Source organism: Papio anubis, chromosome 4 (genome assembly GCF_008728515.1).
Source record: "Papio anubis isolate 15944 chromosome 4, Panubis1.0, whole genome shotgun sequence".
Classification (NCBI taxonomy): domain Eukaryota; kingdom Metazoa; phylum Chordata; class Mammalia; order Primates; family Cercopithecidae; genus Papio; species Papio anubis.
Genome location: NC_044979.1, coordinates 11,913,948 through 11,937,549, shown reverse-complemented (window position 1 = coordinate 11,937,549; position 23,602 = coordinate 11,913,948). Strand labels below are relative to the sequence as shown.

At 33.9% G+C, this 23,602-nt stretch overlaps 1 protein-coding gene across 1 annotated transcript in view; it reads left to right on the top strand.

Moving 5' to 3' along the window:
• Positions 1–23,602, top strand: part of CNTNAP2 (contactin associated protein 2) — a 2,167,939-nt gene that overhangs the window by 675,212 nt on the left and 1,469,125 nt on the right. Inside the window, exon 3 of the mRNA XM_031664956.1 lies at positions 17,005–17,198. Within this exon, the coding sequence (XP_031520816.1) occupies positions 17,005–17,198 (194 nt within the window). The remainder of the gene's footprint in view (positions 1–17,004; positions 17,199–23,602) is intronic.

The window sequence follows — 23,602 nt, the reverse complement described above, 5'->3', positions numbered from 1 at the left end:
CAGGTTAAGACTCAAATGCAACTCCTAATTGTCGTCCAAAAATCTCTTTCTCTAACCATTTTTTTCCATTTCAGGAATTGCTACTAACTCACTTTAAGTTTCTCAACTCTGCATGTCTAGAAGTCAGCCTTGATTCCTCCTTTTCACCTGCCATTGTCGCCAGGAGCTCTCACCCTAAAATCCAGTCTGTCAGGATGTTCTGAGAATTCTCTCATCTACCCACCTCTTGGTACATCCACCTCAGGCCAGCTCACTCATTATTTTCACTGTTCTCTGTTACTGTTGGAATATCCATACAACTTATTCTTGATGTAGCAGTTATAGTGGTATTTTCTTCACCAAGTAAAACAGTTCATGTTGTAATTTGATTGGAAGATGCTAAATAGATATTTCAAGCAGTGCTCATTGAGATATGTAGAGCATCTCATACTTTCTGAATTAAAAGAATATGTGCAGTGTACATAATATTTGGTCAGAGACCCTAAGACTGGTAAGTTTTATGTTTTTTTTGAGTGGTAAATTAGTTAATACAAAGCAGGTGTTCGTTTATAGCTTCATGTAGGAAAATTCAATGTCCTATAAAAATAAATTTTATAAGCCCTGTAGCTACCACAAAGTTAATGTTACGTTTTGAGGAATTAATAAAAAATTATATAGTTAGCAATAGAATATTTAATCTCTTGTTCCTATAGTATATATAAGTAAATATAAAGGAAAATGGAAAAAATAGACAAAACATATAGACTTTTAAAAACTCAGACATTTGTCCCACCTTCCCCTGTTTTTAATAATGCTGGTTGTTTTGTTCCTACAGTGTCTGAGTATTAAGTATTTTCTAATGAGACCTTTTGTGAATTAGATGGTTAACAAAACAGTGAAAACATTACTTATCAAAATGCTAATACATATTTAAATATAAATATACTTATTTTATTAAGTGTATTTAAACATGAACATACTTATTCTTAAGTATATTTGAATATAAACATACTTATTTTTAAGTATATTTGAACATAAACATACTTATTCTTAAGTATGCTTAATTATACTTATTTAAATTATACTTAATTTAAATAAACTTAAATAAGTATAATTAAGCATACTTAAAGTATATTACTTTAAAAAAGTATACCTAAGTATACTTATTTAATATATTAAATATTACATATATTAAATATATATTATTAAATTAATATAAATATTAAATATATTTTATATATTACTAATATATAAAACATATTTAAATATAAATATACATATTAAGTATATTTAAATATAAATATACATATTCTTAAGTATATTTAAATAGTTGAGACATATCTTCTAATTAGGTTTCTAATAATAATTTCAAAAACTATGACATGTTTTCTTCCCATTTTTTTATGGCTGAATCAAAATGTTGAGATTTATAACTTGGACCCCCTATTCTCTAATGTCACACAAACATATTTTTAAAAATTGTACTTTAAGTTCTGGGATACATGTGCAGAACATGGAGGTTTATTACATAGGTATACATGTGCCATGGTGGTTTGCTGCACCCATTAACATGTCATCTATGTTTTAAGCCCCACACGCATTAGGTATTTCTCCTAATGCTCTGTCTCCCTCAGCCCTCTCAACCCCTGACAGGCCCTGGTGTGTGATGTTCCCCTTCCTGTGTCCATCTGTTCTCATTGTTCAGCTCTCACTTATGAGTGAGAATATGTGGTGTTTTGTTTTCTGTTCCTGTGGTAGTTTGCTGAGAATGATGGTTTCTGGCTTTATCCATGTCCCTGCAAAGGACACAAACTCATTCTTTTTTATGGCTGCATAGTATTCCAAAATGTATATGTGACACATTTTCTTTATTCAGTCTATCATTGATAGGCATTTGGGTTGGTTCCAACTCTTTACTATCATAAATAGTGTTGCAACAAACATATGTGTGCATGTAAGTTTATAGTAGAATGATTGATAATCCTTTGGGTATACACCTAGTAATGGGATTGTGCGTCAAATGGTATTTCTGGTTCTGAATCCTTGAGGAATCGCCACACTGTCTTCCACAATGGTTTAACTAATTTACACTCCCACCAACAGTGTGAAAACGTTCCTATTTCTCCACATCCCCTTCAGTATCTGTTGTTTCCTGACTTTTTAATGATCACCATTCTAACTGGTGTAGTTGGTATCTCACTGTGGTTCTGATTTTAATTTCTCTAATGATCAGCGATCATGACTTTTTACATATGACAAGCATATCTTTATAACTAGGTTTGCTTCTAGTCCAGTATGCTTTTTGTTATAATATGTTACTAAAATCTCAGACAGGAAATGCAATTCTATTTCGGGGAATTAAAATTAGTGATGTGGAGCTCATAAAGATGTGGGAAAATTTTTAGGGTAATAGAAGATATCGTCCCTATTAAGGTGTACAAAGAATTTTGAACCCGTTTTTTTTTTTTTTTTTTTAATTTGGTTTGCAACTATTTTCTCTACATTGTTATTTTAGCCCATTGCTATGTCAACCAGTTTCAGCTTGCCCTATGGGGGAAAAAAAATCCTATTAAAGAAATTATTTAAAAGAAGAATTGATGTCTCTGTGTATATGAATGTAACACTTTCAGAAGATTGCACTAAAAACAACTATATTTACAAGGCTTATCTGTCGTGTGTGTGTGTGTGTTGTGTGTGTGTGTACTTATCCTAGTGTTGTTAATGTTGTTTCTCGACTCATTCAGAGCCTTGTGAAGTGGGACTGCTATATATATTCTAAGTTAATATCAAAACACACCCACAATGTTTTTGGTGAAATTGTTTCATGTTGCCAAGTATACATACACCAAAAATCTCCCCTCTTTATCAAAACAGATACTATAGTTACAGTAGTTAGTCACTGAAGTCGCTGGCTGTGTGTGCCATTCACCTTCATAGGAATCAGAGGGGTTGTAAGAATGAACTTGAGAACTGCATAATGCTTGCCATCCAGGAACTAGGGTTAGGATTGGAATAAATAATGTGTGTACAAAGTGCTAGCCAACGAGAAGGGAATCACGCACTATGCATGAGTCATGGGGGAGATCAGAGCACTCATAAAAGGCATTTGAGTTAGATCTTAAAGAATGTATTTACTATATTTAACCATATCGATCTTGAGAACAATTCCCTTATATTTCTTCCTAAAAAATGAACTAAAGCAGATAAAGGCTTTATAACCTATGTTTTCAAGTATATGAAATTACTCTATCAAAGTCTGAGACCAAGTGTACAAATATGAAAAGTGGAGATACAAAGCAATTTTCCACTTACTGCAAGTCAGAAGCAATATCTCTCTCGATGATCAGGAGATTTTACTTGAAAATGACCTCATCTTTTTGTACTTTCGTGTATGGTAGACCTAGCTCGAAAATCATTGTATAGACAATACATTTTCCTTATATTGTTGCACAGATCATTGGCAATTTTGCATCATTGAATGCAACATTGTATCTCAAAAATTTGCATATATAAATTAAATATATCACTGCACACACAGCAAACAAATTTGTATATATTGTTTTGCATCTATTTGTATACACCATTGACATTATCACCTGTCTAATAATAGATTTTGCTAATGCACAGATAATATGCACATTTCTTTTTTGCTATTCTGCATCTTTTTCTAGTGATGTCTTTTAGAGCTGTGCCTCTGCCCCAGAAAATAATGAAGCTTCAGTAAGGGTCCCTGAGGCAGATGGTATGGAGATGTTATTTGCATCCCTAATTATTTTGTTAATAAACAATAAACTATATTTAGTTACTAGTTGGAAGATTTTCATTTTGTAAATGTGCCTCTGATGCTTTTCTTTCTTAAGTGAATGAAACAGTAATAAATAACTAAAGCTTTTTTTTTGCACAAAATGCTAGATAGAGACTAGGTTTTGAGACTCTATTTTTAAATTCACTTAATGTTAGCCACTTAGCTAAAAGCCACTATGCGAGTTAAAGGAATATCCTACTGTAATCAGTTACATCTAAATTCTTAACATTTCTACTTTGAATTGTGGATCCTCTCAGCCAGCTTCCCGGGTCCCTTTGAAGCAGGCCTGTGCCAAGATTCCCCACCTCTCCTGGGTAACTAAGCAAGTCCTTTCTCATTCCCAGCTCATCAGAATACCCCGTCCACTCACTCTGCTGACCCACATAAGCCGATTGCTCCCTGATGTATGGAGATGTGATTGTGATAATGTTCACAGGAAGGGATGTGCTAATGCATGAGTAATAACTGGAGCCCAGTAAAACTTGTTAAGACAGAATTCTAAGCAGAATTCCACACTCCTTTCCTAGTGTGGACCACTCAGAGTGCTAGAGTTTTAATACAATCCAAGGATTTCTCCAAGATAATGTTGATGACTTAATTTTATGAGGATTTTATTTATGTAAACAATCAAATAATTTTTAAGAATACACACACACACACACACACACGCACACACTTGAGTGAGAATACCTGCATAAAATAAATTAAGCCAAGAATAAAATCTAGAATAAATACAATAACTGCTCTGGAGAAGTCTTCTAATTCTGCTATACTGGAGATACAATGAGAACCACTAACTTGATTAAGGAGATTTTTTCAATTATAATTCAATTTGCCTTATGTAATCTCTGTCTTTCTTATATGTATGCAACTGGACCCAAGAATTTTCCCTCTTGTTTCAGGGATCCTATTTCCTGGATGTAATTAATTAATATATTCATTTTTTACTTTATTCTTATATTCATTTTATAGATGTTTATTGAGTGCCTATTACGTCCAGAGAACCATGCTAGGCAGTGGTTATTAAATAATGAATTTAAGTCATTTCTTGACTTAAAAAATGGGCAATCTTAAGAAATTTGCTACAAATTCTATGATTTAATTGATTTCCTTATTGATACCCATCCCTTAATCTTCCCTCTCATAGAGGGGCAATTTGATAACCTATATCACTGTTGTATGTTGGAGCTTTGCAGCGTTTTGTAGTCTATACACTTACATTCCGCACCTTCACCGAGTAATATTCCTTGTGAGCTGCATGGACAAGAATGTTTTTACTTTTTTTTTTTTTTTTAATATTGGAGAGAGTAACATCTGGAGAATGATGACATTTTCTGTGCAATGCCACTGAATGGGCACTTAGCTTGGGAAGCCAAGAAATTATGTCTGATTAACTATGCTCTTTCCAAGATTCCGCAGACTTTACTAAGAATGCATGCCAGGGATGAAAGAATACAAAGTAAGGCAGTAAATTTGCACCCAGAAAATTGACCTAACTTTACATTTCTTTGCAACGTCGATATTTGCCTTCAACTGATGAAAGCTTTGATCTTGATTTCAGTTAGAAATGCAGTGAACAAAGAGATACTAGGGACTACATACACCAGGAAGCTCCTCAGGCTTCCTTACAAGGGAGAACTACATAGCAGCTTCCAAATAGTTGCAAAGAGGAGCATGACTTCAATGACTTTGACTGGATTACATTATTTTTATTTGCTTTATTTTTATCACACGTAAGACTTCATTTCTGTGAATAAAATATATGACATATCTGGTTTTCCATATGATAAAATCTTTAGTTAAAGATTTTTTGGTACATTCCTTAAATGAATAAATTGGATTCTCAAGTATAAAAAAATCATAACAATTGCTTATAAACTATTCTAAAAGAAACCCTGAGTAGCTGGCATGTAGAAGTGCTCTATAAATATTTGCTGAATGAATGAACCAGGAGAGATATTCATAGTAAATAAGGAAATGACCAGACTCATTAAAAATAAAAATTATATATAGTCAAGTGTTACTTAGCAATGGTGTAAATAACACCCCCCCATATTAATAAAACAGATGAACCAAAACTGAAAATAAGCCTATAAGAAATAATATCCACTTGATAGTTTTGCTAATGATTGTAACATAATAGCTTGCATTTTAACTTTCATTTTAAATAAAATTAAAGAACACAGTCCAATCTCCCAAATTATGCAAATTTTTCTTCTAAAACCATTCTGATAACTGGCTTTCACTTGAATATCTCCAGTAGTGAAGAGCTCATTACTTTTGTGGGAATCCATTCTGTTGTTGGTAATAGCTATTCTAATGCTTTAAAAATATTACATTCACATCTGACTACCTGTAAGTTCCTTTTAGAAAAAGTTTAATTTAGAAAAAGAAAAATACTACCACCTGAGATAATACACACAAAAGTGTAATTTCTCTTGGCCACAGTATTTTCAGGACATTAAAAAAGTAAGACCATACATCATTTACACTGTTTAGTAAGTGAACTTTAAAATTACAGGTAACGTAAATGTTCAAGATGTTCTAATCAGACCTAATTCTCGCTATATTACATTAAACTTGTATACATGTCTAATGTAGAACATTGTGTGTGAAATAATGTAAAATAAGAGTATATTTGTTTTTATACTCTGGCTCAGGCTAGCCTCTGTGTGTATCACTGTGGCTTCTGCGTGGAGCAAGAACTTAATCAAACTTAGATTTGCATTCACATTCGTTTCACTGTTATCTAGGCTTTATGTAGTTTTAAGCAGCTGTATAACATTTGGGCCTGCTTTTCATTTGTCTTGTCTCTTATAATCTTAAGGTAATATTTGACATTTTAAAAACAAATTAACATCCTTAAATCAAATATCTTAAAATATAATTGTTGTGAAATTCCCTGAAAATAATTTATATGTTTTTAAAATATATGAAACTAAACAACTTGCTATAAGTCTATTTCTCACAACTGACACTCGGTGCTTTACCTGTGAAGTGCTAGACAGATTTTCTTTTGTTTGTCTAATTGCCAGAATGTTAATGATTTTCATAATGCCATTTATGGGGAAAAAAAAAAAAGTTCCAGTAACTTTTGTTAGTGTAGTGTGCAGAACCACTGAAGGAACAAACATATTGAATAAGCTTATAATTTTTCTTTTGTGGACTGCCTGTTAAAATGTTTTACCCAATTTTTATTAGGTTTACTGAGTGTTTCTTATTGATTTGTGGAGCTTGTTTATACATTAACAAAAATGAATATTTTCGTTATATGTTTAGAAATATCTTCTCTCAATCTATAGTTAGCCATTTAACTCTCTTATTAATGCCTTGTGATAATCAATGTCTAATTTTACTGTAACTGAATTTATATTTTCCTTTTTAGCTAGTACATTTTGAGTCCTGTTTTAAAAATCCTTCCCAACCACAAAAAGATGCTGTATGTTATCTTCCAGAAACGTTTACAATTTGATCTACACGTTTTGACCTTGATTTTTGAGTATAGTGTGGGGCAGAACCACTTTCTAGAGCAATTTATTGGGGAGGAAAGAGACAGTCATTTTTGAAAAAGGAAACAAGAAGAGCTTGTGGATTGCTGGCAATGATTTCTTTATAGATCTGGGTGGCTGTTACACTGTTATGTTCATTTTGTGATAATTCCTGATACTACCTACTTATAATCTTGTAATTTGTTAATTTCTATATATATATAAAGACTTTATCAAAATGCATGAAAAACATATTTAATATTATATTTCAAATATAATATTCTACTTAGATGTCATAATTTTTTTTTTTTTTTTTTTTGAGACGGAGTCTCGCTGTGTCTCCCAGGCTGGAGTGCAGTGGCGTGATCTCCTCACTGCAAGCTCCGCCTCCCGGGTTCACGCCATTCTCCCGCCTCAGCCTCCCAAGTAGCTGAGACTACAGGCGCCCGCCACCACGCCCAGCTAGTTTTTTGTATTTTTAGTAGAGACGGGGTTTCACCATGTTAGCCAGGATAGTCTCGATCTCCTGACCTCGTGATCCACCCGCCTCGGCCTCCCAAAGTGCTGGGATTACAGGCTTGAGCCACCGCGCCCGGCAGATGTCATAATTTTAACCCTATGTATTATTCATAAAGTAAGGTTACATAATTCTTTCTAAGCATTAGATACCTTTAATCATGAAGGTGATAATGTATTTCTTCAAAATGAGTATGTTAGTTCATTGTTGATGTTAAAACAATTTGTGCTGTTATAAGTTCAGGTTTCCAGCCAGTCAAAAATATTTTCATCATTAATCAGTTTGTTATCCTATTAGGTTTCTTTTCCAGGTTTATATAACTGACAAATTTCATAAGCATGTTTTTCATGCCTTAGAGAATAAAAATATTAAAAATGACAGTGTACAGGACGAAAGCCTGTGGTACATCATTAGAGAGCACTCTTCAAGCTGACATCACCATTAATCAACGTATTTGGCAATGATTATTAGCCATTTTTTAATTTACCTAAAACTGTTATCTCTCAGCCCACATTTTACTATTTTACATTTTCCAGATATTTTGTCAAATGCTTTGCAATAATTAAAATTGAAGATACGTCTGTGGAATTTAATCTGTTCTATTAAACAAGGGCTCAATTTAAAAAAAGGAAATCCTTATAACCTACCACTGTTGCCTCCTCTATCACCAGAGCCCTTTCATCCTTTTTCCTAAATATTTACAACTCACGTGCTAGACTTTAAAGAAGATCTTTCTTGTTATATTTCCCAGATGTACCAACTTCATTGTTTTTAAAATTTATGGTATTTGGTTTTTGACTATCTTTCCTTTTTTGGCAGTTCCTTTAATAAATATTCAAGAAAGCTAAGATTACATTTATGGATAATGCAGTCCTTGGGGTTATAATCTGAATTCGAATGCTTCAAAAAGTTAAGGGCATGGTCCGGGCGTGGTGGCTCAGCCTGTAATCCCAACACTTTGGGAGGCTGAGATGGGCAGATCATGAGGTCAAGAGATGGAGACCAGCCTGGTCAACATGGTGAAACCCTGTCTGTACTGAAAATACAAAAATTAGCCGGGCGTGGTGGTGTGTGCCTGTAATCCCAGCTACTTGGGAGGCTGAGGCAGGAGAATCGCTTGAAACCAGGAGGCGGAGGTTGCAGTGAGCCAAGATCGCGCCACTGCACTCCAGCCTGGTGCCAGAGCGAGACTCCATCTCAAAAAAAAAAAAAAAAAAAAAAAAAAAGAAAGAAAGAAAAAAAGAAAAGGGTAAAACCACTTTGTCCGTCTTATTATGTCTTAGCTTCTCTCGGGAGGTGTTTATCTATACTCAGTTAGTAGTTTTGCTACTCCTAGAATTATTGAAACTGTTTTCTTTGTTGGTAGAAATGGACGACAAACAATACTATTTTCCTGTCATTAAATAGTATCTGATAGTATTATATCTTCTTTCTTCTGTGTTGCTTAAAAAATAGCTTTCAAGTGCTTTTGTTTCAACCTTATTTATGTAAGTATTTATTTATCAATATTTTAGGAATGATTGGGCCATGCCAATTTTCCTGTTCTAGTTTATAACAGATGTTGATTAATGGATATAGTCTTCTTCCCTGGCTACTCTAATCAATAAATATCTACACTTGGTTGAAGCCTATTTATCCGCTTCTCATAGATCACATGACCTCCTTGCAGATGTTTATCCCCCACTGCAAATAAAATCTGAGCTCATTAACAAGTTCCTTTTAGCACTTCTTAAGATGCCTGTTACTGCTTTTGTATCAATTGGATACTTCTCCATTGTAGGTTTAAACTCATGTTACATAGTATTTTCAATGTTCAGAAGGTCTTAAAATTCATGTTGTCATGTCTTTTTTAGTTTTGAATAAAAATTAGTTTTTCAAATGTTTATATTCTATGTATTGGTCTTAGTCTAGAACTTCTCTTAGACTTACCCTAGAAGCTTCCAATTTACCCCCAATGTATGTTAACTACTGCAAATTTTAACAGGTTTACTGATGTATAATTGATATACATTTATATATATTTATATATAGTACAATTTTTATATAGTGGTAAATTTTATATATGTACATGTTAATGTATATCAATTATACATTATGTGTTTAGATATTTAATCTAATATATTAATATCAATACCAATATATTTATTACATATTTTATATATAAATTATATGATTTATAAGTATGTATATGTATGTGTGTGTGTGTATATATATGTCAACATGGAAACATTACCTTTTAGCTCACTAATTATTTATTTTCAGGCTGGAGTGCAGTGGTGCAATCTCAGCTCACTGCAACCTCCACCTCCTGGGTTCAAGCGATTCTCCTGCCTCAGCCTCCCGAGCAGCTGGGATTACAGGCACCCGCCACCACGCCCAGCAAATTTTGCTACTTTTTTTTTTTTTAGTAGAGATGCGGTTTCACCATGTTAGGCTGATCTCGAACTCCTGACCTCAAGTGATCCACCCGCCTCTGCCTCCCAAACTGCTGGGATTACAGTTGGGAGCTACCGTGCGCAGCCTAGCTCACTAATTATTTCTTAGATTATATAGAATTGGTAACTTTTCCTCTGATGAGTTTATTTTCCTATCAGTAACTAAATTTTACATTTCTAAAACTACTTCATGGTTCTTTTTAGTATTCATCTATAAATGTTTTATTTTTCCCTGTTGTAACTTACAATTACTGCTATTTTTAATGAATAGCATTACCTATTTTATATTTTTGAGAGGATAGAGCCTATTTATCTCCACTAGCCCTCAATTGCTATTACTTTTGGAGCTAATTGGTGTTGAACTTTTGACTTTACTGACTTCGTGGCACTGGGTTTTGTTCCTGTCATTTGAAATTTTCATTTGCATGTTCTTCTTGACAGCCAGTCTCTCTCTTTCTGGTCTCTCTCTCTTTCTCTCTTCCTATCTCTTCTCATCTCCCTTGTTTTTGTGCTTTATCATTATGGGACTTTCTCTACTCAAGTCCCAGAATGTCCAGTCTGAAACTGTACCTTACATTACTGGCCCGATGCCTGTGCCTGGCAGTGTTATTTTTATTATGTGTCTGGTCACCAAGCCAGTGAATGCCTTTACTCATCTCAGATATGCCTATTTGCTAACCTCTTTGGGCATACAGCCTCATATAATCCGTATGTTTAAGTGAGTAATCAGCTTTCTTCAGTCTCTTTTCACAACCAGGTTAGCCGAGGGCCAGTCTTGGTTTGCAACCTTGAAGCAAGCTTTCTGTCGCTGATACACACAGGAAATTTACATCACCAATATTCCATAGTAGCCAAATGCCCAAATGCCTTTGTATGTCCCCAGATCTGGACTCTAGCTGGCGTTGGCTTCAACCCTACTCATTGCTTTGCATGTTTGTTGCATTTCTTGTGCATGGAGATGCTTATCTTATTTTTTGATCCTCACTATGTCTTTTCAATTTTCTTCTTATCTATCTTATCTAAAAATACAGTGTATTTGAAGCAGAAGGGGGTCTCAAAGCCTGAACTCATAATGCAGTTTTGCCTGGAGTCTCCTTTCCAATTTATTCTTTTCATCTGATACATATTTCTCAGCCAGTTATTAAAGGTAGTTCTAACCCTAATTGATTTTTCTTCACCATGTATTTTTGCTAAATTAGAATCCAGGCTTATAGGCTCTGGTGGTGTTAAAACCACCAACTTGAGGGCTGTGTTTCTTCAGGAGCCATTTATCACTACAACAGAAGCTCCATGGCCTCTCTAACCCCCCTGCAAAATTCCTCTTTTCTCTGACTTACTGAATTACAAATTATAAAGCAAAAATAACTCATATGAGTCTAGAGTATTAGTTTCATCAATTTATTCAGATTCTCTAAAGCATCACTCTAGGAACCCACATAGAATGGACACGTAGAATACAAACACTAAATCTTTACAGCATACATGTGCACACACCACATACTACACACATGCAAATACACAGGGGGAGGAATATCTGTGTATGTGTGAGAAAGAAGAGTGAAGAAGGAAAGACACACGGAGGATGCGGGGGTGGGAAAGGGAAGAGAGAACACAGAAGGGGAGAGAGTAGGGAAAGGAAGATACGGCATTCTTATTGTTTCGAGACGAGCAAGAATTCTCTAACAAATACACATCTTTGAAGTTACTTCAACAATACACTACTTATTTGCTAGATGTTTTAGGTAATATTATCTCTAGGTAAGAGTTCTTCTTAGGAACTGAGAGTTTATGACTATTCATTCTCCACCTCTTCCAACTCCTCTTTGACGTCCAACCACTTTCTCTGAGCTACTACAATACATTGGGAACTTTTTTGCCCTCTTATACACCACATTCCAGAGGTTGTTGGGATGAAAGAGGTATCATTATTAATCCCTGGATCAATAGAGGTTACACATTTCACAAGCCAAGTAAACAAAGTAATAAACTTCGCCAAATTACATTGCTTGATAGATCAAAGAGAAAAAGGGAACTTTTCATCGATCTTTCCACCATGTTCCTCATGAAAGACTGACTTTTGCCCTCCCCTTGAGGTTACCCACTATAGTATTCTCTCCACTTATATTTCTGCTAAGAAATACATTTTGACTTATATTTCTCCTGATTTTCGATTTTTGCTTTCCTTAAAATTGACAGTAAATTCTATTTTGCTAAAAGTAATGAGATAAATGGGATTAAGCAGCTGTACGTTAATTGCTTGCTTGCTGAAAGACTGGAATGTAGCAAAAAAATAGGTCACTTAAGAAAATTTATTCTGGAGCGTTCATTAGCAAAACAGAGGAAATATTCTAAGTTTCCCCAATCAATCAGCTATTTTCTCACCTGCTACCTCATTGTATTAATTGCTTGTTGACTTTAGTTCACTGAATCATCCTGTTGTTTTTGGTAATACATAGATAGAACTCTCTATGAAATTGGCTATAAAATTTCTTCAAGGTTTGGAACTGTATATCTAACAGGTAAGAAAACATATTTGTTATCCCTCAATAACTGAGTATATTGTTGTCCCCAAAATTAGCCTACAGCTCTTCCAAAATTTTATGGAATTCGAGGTAAAATAGGAAGATGAATGATATATGACAATAAGGATTATTATATACTAACACTACAATAGGAAAAAACAGATTACAAAGCAGGTATAACTAACTCATTGTTCGTGAACGGCTTGTCAGGAAGTGGGTCCAAGAGGGACTGCAGACTAGAATCTCCAGGATACAAATCCTGAGAGGAAAAATAGCATCTGTGAAGTTAATTAGGAGTGTTTGGGGGATGAAAACCTGTGGAAGAGAAAGGAATGAAACAGAAATTAGTCACAGGGAGGAGTTCAGGTGAAATGCAGTTTCAGTGAAGTCTTTGACCAATCCCTGCAGGGAGCTCTGGGACTGTGAAGACACCTCAGAGTTTCCACAGGGTGGGGCAGGGTACTGGCTCTTTATAGCCCCAGGTTGACCAGTCATTACATTTGCACAACCCCATGGAGGTATATCATCTACAGGTGCCTCTTTTTAACCCAGGAAATTCCTCAAGAGGAATTACAGCTAAGTACTGTATCATAGAAAAAACATTCTTGTAAAAGTGTGTATTGAAGAGATGAGAATAGAGACTGAGAAGTAGTTACATTGTTTGCACATATATTCTATAGACACCACACATATAACCTATGGAAACACAAACACTAGATACTTAAATTTGTCCAAATATTTTGTGAGATATGATTTCGATATAGTGAAAGGTACAGATTTTAAATTTGTATATATATATATATATATATATATATATATTTAGTGATTAATCTTGGGCAGGGATCGACAAACTTCAACCCTCTGTCCAGCTACAAGATTTTGTTAATAACACTTCATTATAACATGGCCACACTCTTTTGTTTATGTACTGCTCTTCATACTATAATAGAATTTGGCAGTTTTAACAGAGGTAGTATGGTCTATAAAGCCAAAAATATTCAATATTTAACCTTTTACAGAAAATGGTTGCTAACCTTTGATCTAGGGTTTACTATTTTCAAATAATACCACTTCATGTGTAAAGTAAGACCACAGCATAACATATTTCCTGTCCAGACTCCTATCCTTTGTACTATTTGAGTTGCATATTTTAATTCCACATTTATTATAAACCCTGTCATTCATCATTACTGTTTTTAAACACTAAATTATCTGTTAATGAAATTTAAAAACCTAAACAAATATTTTATATGTACTTAACATGTTTAGCATTTTAAGCATTCATTTCTTCATGTAAATATGAGTTTCAAAATGGTAAAACTTCCCTTAAGGTGAAAAAATTATATTTTTATAGTATACATATATGAGTGATGAATTCTCCCAGGTTTGTCTTGAATATTACGTTATTTTTATATTTAAAATATATTTTTGCTGGACATAGAATTTCAGGTTGCCAGCTTTTTTCCCATCATGTCTGATAGGTCATTTCATTGTCATTTGTTTTGCATTATTTCTGCTGAGAAGTTGTAACCCTGTGAATACTTTTAAGATTTTCTCTTTAGCATTGTCTTTCAGCAAATAATTATATCGTGCCTTATTGTATTTTGCCTTGTATCTCTCCTGCCTGGAATTCAATCAGCTTCTCACATATCTGGGTGTATGTATTTCAACCATTACTTCTTCAAACATATTTTATTCTGACCCAATCTCTGTCTTCTCTGCTTTTAGTACTCCACTTGCATGCTTCTTAGGGCAGTTATCAGTGTCTCAGAACTTACTGGGATACTGTTTAATTTTAAGCCTTGTTTTTCCTCTCTGAGCTTAATTTAGATGTCTTCTATGGGCCTACATTCTAGTACAATGATGTTTTTCTTCTATGTCTCATCTGCTGTTAAGCCCATCCATTAAATTATCTATTTCAGATGTAATTTTTAGTCCTAAAATTTCCATTTAGTTCTCTTTTTTGCTTTTCTCCTTCAACATTTCGCATCTTTTAAAAATGTTTATAGGTTTTATTTTAGATAATAGAATTAATAATTACTATTTTAAAGTCCTGGTCTGCTAATTTCATCATTTCTGTTATTTTGGGGGTACATTTCTATTGATTTTTTTTCCCTCTGGTTCTAAGACATATTTTCCTGCTTGTCCAAATGGCTAGTATATTTTTGAATTTATATACTTGACATCATGGATGCAATGTTGTTCAGTTTCTAAATGTTTATGGCTTTCCTTAATGGAGTGTTGAGTTTTGGTCAATCAAAGAATTAATTTTTGGTCAGATTTATCTTTTTCAGTAACCTTTGCTCAGGTGTGTCCGGACTAGCCCTCATTTTAGGACTAAAATATCCCTACTTATAATGCACGACTTTTATGGGATGTCTACTGAATGCCTGGAGGCATTCAAGGTCTCTCAATTTTGTCTAGTCTGAAATCAAATTTTTCCCAGCTCTGTGCAACCTCTGGTTATTGCTGATTTCAGAACTCCCTTTACCTGGTCTTGTGCAATCTTGATCTGAAAATACACAGCACAATATTGCTTCTGAGTCTAGATTCCAGAGACTCATTGATGACTCCCATGTAGATTTCCAAAGCTCTTTACACAGCTGTGCCCTCTCTGGGACTCTGTCCTGTGAATTCGAGCTTCTTTAGTAGCTTTGAATTGTAATATGTTTCCATTTCAGTGACACTGCTGCACTCCTGAACTCTGTTTGGGATCATCTTCCATGTACCATGATCCAGAAAGTGAAGCTAGCAGAAAGCCAGGAAGTTGGCAGGGCTCACCTTATTTGTTTATCTTATTTTATGGATCATGTACTGCACTGCCCATTGTCCAGTCCCTAAAACAGTGATTTTAAAAAATTTTATTTTATTTTTTGAGATGGAGTCTCGCTCTGTCACCCAAACTGGAGTGCAATGGCGCCATCTCGGCTCACTGCAACCTCTGCCTCCCAGGTTCAAGTGATTCTTCTGCCTCAGCTTCCCGAGTAGCTGAGATTACAGGCACCTGCCACCACGCCTGGCTAATTTTTGTATTTTTAGAGGAGGTGGGGTTTCAGCATATTGGCCAGGCTGGACTCGAACTCCTGACCTCAGGTGATCCACCTGCCTCGGTCTCCCAAAGTGCTGGGATAACAGGCGTGAGCCACTGCACCTGGGCAAACAGTTATTTAAAAATTTTTTAGTTTTGTAATTTTTTTAAAAAGCTATTCTATCATAGTTTTCAGCAAAAATAGGGCATATAAACATTGTTAAATGAATATTTGTGATGATTTATAAAATTATTTTTATTATGAACGTCCTCATAGAATAAATTATTTCAACAACCTTTAAATTCCTTATTTTAAAAATAGTACACACATTTTGATATACTGCACATTGGATAACCTATTGAGCATTTTTCTATCATTTATTCTCTTTAGTAGTTGAACTCACCTTAAAAATTATAATGCCTCTTAGCACTAACATTAGGCCATATTTTCTGTAACTTATTTTGTGTGCAACCCTAGTTATTTTAAATATTACTATAAATTAAGAATATTGATCTATATTCGTGCCATTTTTCTAACAAATGTTTTTACATTTTTACTATTTGCTAAGCAATTATTATATTTTGCCAAAAGAGATTTAACTTTGCTTAGTATCTTATTTTTCTAGAAATATGTCTTTCAAGAGATACTATCTGTATATCTTCTAAGTGTTAAGTAAACATACTGCCTGATTTGATATATACCTCCCTGTACATCTCAGTGGTACAGGAAATTAATGTAAGATTAGGCTCATCTTAAGAATTGCAAATATTTTTCTACTATAATTCATGAGAAAAATATATTTAAAAATTGTGTATAATTGCTTGTTTTAAATTCATAATTTATTAAATGGTAAAGTTTACATGACAGAAAAAAATTGGATAGTTACATTTTTCTCATGATTTTAGCTGAAGAGTTTACGGTGAATTGATCAACCCTCAGCCAATTAGACTTTGACATGTACTAATAAGATCTAATTGAGGAATTATGAAGACATTTGCTCAGGAGAAAATGAGCACATAATTACACCATAAAGAGGTTAAAGAATCAATGTTACCAGCTGGAAGAATATTAGTTGAAGTCTCAATGGCATCTATAAAGGATACTTCATAATATATCTGTGAAATAGAGCACTGCCAAGGCCAATTAAGATATGTAGAATATTCCATTGTCAGTTGTACAAGTTCAAATTTAAATATTCATTTTTCAATCTTGCCTCTGCCCATCTTCAGGTGCTGGGGGATGGTCTCCATCAGACAGTGACCATTATCAATGGCTTCAGGTTGACTTTGGCAATCGGAAGCAGATCAGTGCCATTGCAACCCAAGGAAGATACAGCAGCTCAGATTGGGTGACCCAGTACCGGATGCTCTACAGCGACACAGGGAGAAACTGGAAACCCTATCATCAAGATGGGAATATCTGGGTAAGTCACTGGCAGGAAAGCAAAGACACAGAATTGGGTTGGAAATATTAGAAAATGGCACAGGATTTACTAAGCATATATAGTTATCAATATTTATCTATTAAAATCATTGAGAAACCTTATTTATTCATCATTGTTGATGGAAGAAAGTTTCTTCAGGCTGTAATTTCTATCCAATGGTTAAAGCAATGATTCTCGATTGGCACTATGAATTTGAATCATCTGAGGAAGTTTTAAAGCACATAGATGAAAGGAACACCCAGATCAATGAGACCAGAATCATATAAGCTGAAATCATGATTAATGATACTGATAACTTTTCTGAAGACAGAGATTTTCAATTGAAGGAAAATATTGAAATTATGAAGAATATAATTTAGAGTAGTAAGAGCCATGACAGATGTTAAGAAAAGAAATTGTCCATTTTATAATAGTGTCTTAAACACTTATTACAGATCCATATTCACTTTATTCCTTTATTATGAAAGAAGAGAATAAAGCTTAACCCATTTGTTCTTAAAACATCTCTATTAACTTAAAAAGTTGTATGTATTCAATCAAATATTCACCACATAATAATTTGAATAAATTATTAACCGTAAAATTTAAGTGTTCTATTTTGGTTCAATTATTTTAAAAAGCAGGCATGACCAAAATCAAGTAATGTCATCAATATTAAACCAGAAGAAGAAGAAGAAAAAGACGAGGAGGAGGAGGAAAAGGAGAGGATGAAAGGGGAAGGGGGAAAAAAAGGAAGAGGAAAGGGTTCACTTTTGAAATCATGTCCTTCACAGTATTAGGCAGAGTGCTGGGTATTTTTAACTTTATCATGAATCACTCTTGTAGACTTTGTATTTTAAAAGTCCCCAATTGTTTTTTTCTAAGTAACAAGAGTTTATAATTTCGAGCTAAAGTGGATGTTCATTTCTATAGTAGTATATGAAATAAGGATATAATGTCCTGAGAATAAAAAATGTGTCTGCTTAAGTAGAACTTTAGAAATAACTCCTTTCAAGTCATAATTATATGGAAATAATTATTTGTATATGAGGATGTATAAGTTACAGAAAGCAAGTAGTGGGAAAAATGCCTCTTTCTAAAATGTCTTCATCTCACAATTGAGATCATTCAAATGCTCAGGCATGATTTATAGAAAGTGATTATCAGGCCTGAATACACAGCAGAATTAGCTAGAGAACTTTAAAACATACAGACCCTTGTGTCCCAACCCCAGAGACTTGAATTTAATTGGTCTAAGGTGCAGCCTGGGCTTTGGGATTTTACAGCTCCGATGGTGAATCTAATGTACAGTGAACACTGAATATCATATTTTAGATTGGTTTTCAGTCTACAGTTAGGAAGGGGGTAGAGAAAGTATATGCTGAAAAGGAAGAGGAGAACAGAAAATTTGAAAGGGTTGCCCTTAAAATTTGGCAGAGAGAGAGGGGAAGAAGGAGGAGTAAGGGAGTTGGGTGGCGGGAAGGGGAGGGAGAAATCAAGCGACCAACCAACCAAACAGCAGACCAAACAAATGAGAGTGAACAGTTAAGGCTTAGATCACAAACTCTTCTAAAACCCAAAGCACTCATTGTTTTCTAACTTTCTGTGGTTTCTAAACTAAGATCAAATGAGCATGTTGGTAAAATTGCTTGAGGGGTTTACTTTCTGTGATTTCTAAACTAAGATCAAATAAGCATGTTGGTAAAATTACTTGAGGGGTTACATGTCAGACTCTGAAATACTGTTCTCCATATCAGAACAGAAATACTGTTCACACTTTTGTATTTGTAAAGTCTTCCTCTCAAAATTAAGAGTGTTCAAATCCTCTCCTCTCATAATGTGCCAAGATAGTAATAAAGATAGGTGCTAAAATACTTGAACTTTAATGTATCTATCAAATATTGAACAGTTAAGGATGGCTAAGTGCAGAGACATAAGGAAAAAGGGCTAAAGAGGATAAAATTGCTCAGGTTGTCTTGGACTTATTTATTTATTTATTTATTTATTTTTGAGACGGAGTTTTGCTCTTGTTGCCCAGGCTGGAGTGCAGTGGTGTGATCTTGGCTCACTGAAACCTCAGCCTCCTGGATTCAAGCAATTCTCCTGCCTCAGCCTCCTGAGTAGCTGGGATTACAGGCATCCATCACCATGCCTGACTAATTTTTTTTTTGTATTTTTAGTAGAGACAGGGTTTCACCAGATGGGTCAGGCTGCTCTTGAATTCCTGATCTCAGGAATTCAACCTGACGTCAACCTACTTGCCTTGGCCTCCCAAAGTGCTGGGATTCCAGGTGTGAGCCACCACACCTGGCCTTGGACTCTTGATATTACATAAAATAATAATGGTCGAGTCAGGGAGACAAGGATGTCATGTAGTGAAAATATCACAAATTGTAAAGGTATGCTGCGTCTACTTATAGGACTTTCCATCTTAAGGTGATAAAGGTGCATTTCTATCATCTTCTCCCTTTCTGGTGTTCACTTTGTTTCTTCCTTTCAAATAATATGTTTCTTATTAAAAATCAGTACGCTACGTGATGAGCAATGAGTGATTATTTCTAGAAGTTAGTAGTGAGCTAATTATAAAATTTTAAAAATCAAAACAAGTTGGAGACTATATTAGTCTATTTTTGACCTGCTCTAAAGAAATACCTGAGACTGGGTAATTTATAAAGAAAAGAGTTTGAATTGGCTCACGATTCCACAGGCTGTATAGGAAGCATGGCTTTGGAGGCCTCAGGAAACTTACAATCATGGCAGAAGGTGTAGGGGAAGCAGGCATGTCTTACATGCCTGGAGCAGGAGGAAGAGAGAGACGGGGGTATCCTACACTTTTAAACAACCAGATCTCCTGACAATTCACTCACTATCAGTAGAACAGCAAGGAGGAAGTCCACCCCCATGATCCAATCACCTACTATCAGGCCTCTCTTCCAACCCTGGGAATTACAATTTGACATGAGATTTTGGTGGGGACACAGACCCAAACCATATCAGAGACACAATCTAAATATTGCAAAATATATTTCAGTACCAATAAGCCTGCAACATAATGATTACATTATTTAATAATCTATGGCAGAAATGTTTTAATCCTTGCTAATACAAAAAAGAGTCCAATCCTTTAATGTATTCTAAAAGAGGTAAAGTTCATTAACTTCTAAAAATTCTTGAATATTTTAGGGCTATGTCGTCTTATTCATTAAGTGATTAAAATTTAGCATTTACAAATTTCATCAAAAAGTACTCTTGGGGATTAAGTTTATTAAAAATGGTATTAAATACTAGAGTTTTTAAATCCACTACTACTTAACATTATGTATACTGGACTTGAAGAGAATTCTGATATAGAGAAGATTGGATGACTTTTTGATGGAAAATGCCTTATAAGATGTAAAATTTTATGTACTTTTGAAATTGTTTTTACTATCCATTTTATAATGATTGTTTACCTGAGAAGTATAGAAGATAATGTATATTCAATCACATGAATATAATTTTAAACAAATGTCCATGGTTATGTTTTTTCTGATTGTTGGGGAAATGGGAAACATGAGTAATTTTTATAATATTCTTATTAAGTATTCATATGGACATTTTGAGTTATTTTATCACTATTGGATAATATATTAAAATAAGCAAAGAACAAGTCATGTATAAGTGAATTATGACAGTTTCACAAGGTTTTAGAGCCATGAATCTTTCATTATGGAATGAGAATCGTTCCTGAAAGATTCCTAAAGAATGGTTTATCTGAATACTTAATATTCAAAGATCTGAGTTTCTAAATGGGCTTAACTAGTCAAACCTTCCATTCCTCTTTGATGATACTGAGCATAAAAGAAGTCTTTATACTTTATCTACAATATAATTTCCTTCTATTTAGAACCTCTTTTCCAATGTAAAAGGTAAATAAAATTGCCCCAAAAAATCATTACATCTACATACTCCACCAACTCTAATTTGCATGATTATCTTGAAATGTTTTCAAGTTTCCTAAATATAATCTGTTAGAGACAGGAAGTATTCTGTGTAAGCATTTTGTATCAGAAGTCCATTAAACATTATATTAAATAAGAATTCCAGCAGGCTTTTGCTAAGAGGCCTGCTTTGCTTGGGAAATTCAATTACTGGATTTTGAATGCAGATATTCAGAGCCAAAATAGGAAACTGGAGTAATAGCAGTGAATGCCTTCTTTACACACCACTATTATTTTTTAGGATAGTAACGTACTACAAATTTACCAGTCATATGAACACAGTTTTTATTTTTCTTTAAAAAATACTTCCTAATCATGAAAACACGCTTGTATATTGTTATTTTTAAGAACAGTTTTGATCCATTTTCTTAATTTTAAATAAGGATTAGACTGCAATTTGTTACCACTGCATCTATTAGATGGAGAATTCTACAGAACTGTTTCATCATATTTAAATTATATGGTTAGATACTTATCAAGAATATAGGGATAAATAAGTTCATATTCTCTCAGAAATATTAAATAGATTACTTATTTTCAAAACCCAGATCTCTTTGTCACATATATGCTTTTCCCATATACATATGCATATACATAAAGCTTCATTGTTTCAAGAAATTTAAAACATTTCAAATATCTAGAAGACAAATACAATAGTTAGCAGTTTCATTTATGAAACATTTAGATTTTCTGAATATCAAGGTATAAGCTGGACCACGCAGTCTCTACTTTCTTTTTAATTACATATTCCATCAGCCAATATTTATAAAATAACAGTTCTCAAAACATCCTTTTGGATTAGCCTATAATTAGTCATTTGGCAAGCAAAAGTCAAGATATGGAGTCGAAAGGTTTGAATTCATGTATCTTGTTTCATTGGTTTGTTTTATAAACTTGGAGATTTGACTTTATTTCTCTGTTCCTGAAATCCTAATCTGAGAAATAGATATAATTCCTATTGAGATATTTAAGTGAGATTATGTAAGTAAAGAAATTTTTCAAGCTATAAAGATTAGAAACATGTGTGTCATCAATTCCCAATTGTAGAAGCATGCTCCAAATCTAGTTTAGTATGTCTTTTCAGTGAGAATGGTCAGCAATGACAATTTTCAGAATTTTTTAGTCTCCTTCTATGCTTTTCAGATTCACTTTACCTCTTTTTACTCTTATTCATGATTGAAAATATCTGACAATATTTTAGATTAAGGAAATGTTACTTAAAGTTGGAGGTAGAATGTGTGCAAATCTCGGTCATAACGTCCGATTAACGAACGGTAAATACATGTTTAGACAGTGCGGCGCAGGCTGGGTCAGTGAGGCATGACCGGTAGACCTAGCTCTGTGCCAGGTGCCACTGCAGTGCTTGTAACAAATTATCTGTTACCATAATGATGGCCTTGTGTCCAATGAGCCATTTAAGGGGACACTGTTTAAAAATGAATGGATTGTTCTGCCCTGTCTTTTCAACCATTTGTTATAGTGGTTGCACTAATTTTCCAAATCACTTAAAAATCTGTTCCCAGTATGAATATAAAACATAAATGCCATTGTGTTACAGTTCAATAGTGTACTTATATTCTTTCAAAATATCTAGAATTTTGTCTGCATATGAAAGTCAGGATGACAACCATCCTGTCGCCTGTGCCTACATCTTCCATCAGATAATAACTTCTCCTTCCCTTAGGACGCGAATATGATTCTTTTCCCCAATAGACAAGTATTACCCTTGCTTCTTTACGTAAACATCCGCATTCTTGCTGCCATTGGTTATTTGGGTAAAGGATCAGGCGGACATATTCAAAATAATTTTGTAGTTAGCTTATTGAGAAATAAAACACATCAGAATAATCTGCATCAAAAACTTTCTAAAATTATCTTTGATATAAATGGGGTAAAAATCTTCAGGACTTGTCTAGAAAAAAACAATTTGCAAGGTGATTTCAGAATAAGCTTCTTATTTCTGTGAAATAGATTTTTCTGTTTATATTCCTCTTAGGCTGGATAATATTTTTAAAGTCCCATGAATTTTAATAAGTTGAGTGGATATTCCAGATCCTTTTGCATATACTGTAATGCCTCTGCTAGTGAATTTTGATCACCTTTCTAAATACACATTTGTATGGTGAGATTCTCATTTTAAAAGGTCATGAGGTTTCTTGGGACAATTTATGAGACTCAGTATTCTACATAAATAGAACTGTTCTAACAAATATGGTTATGCATGTCATATTTTTCTAAAATTTGGAACATAAAAAGATGCTGTTGATAATATTGAATATATTATTGGCATATATTATTAGATAAAGGAAAATGTTATAATCTCAGAAGATTTCTTACAGGCTGTAAAATAACAGTATAGTTCCTCACAGTATAATGTATTTTTCATCTATGAGATAAAATAGGATATATGTAATTATTCTAATT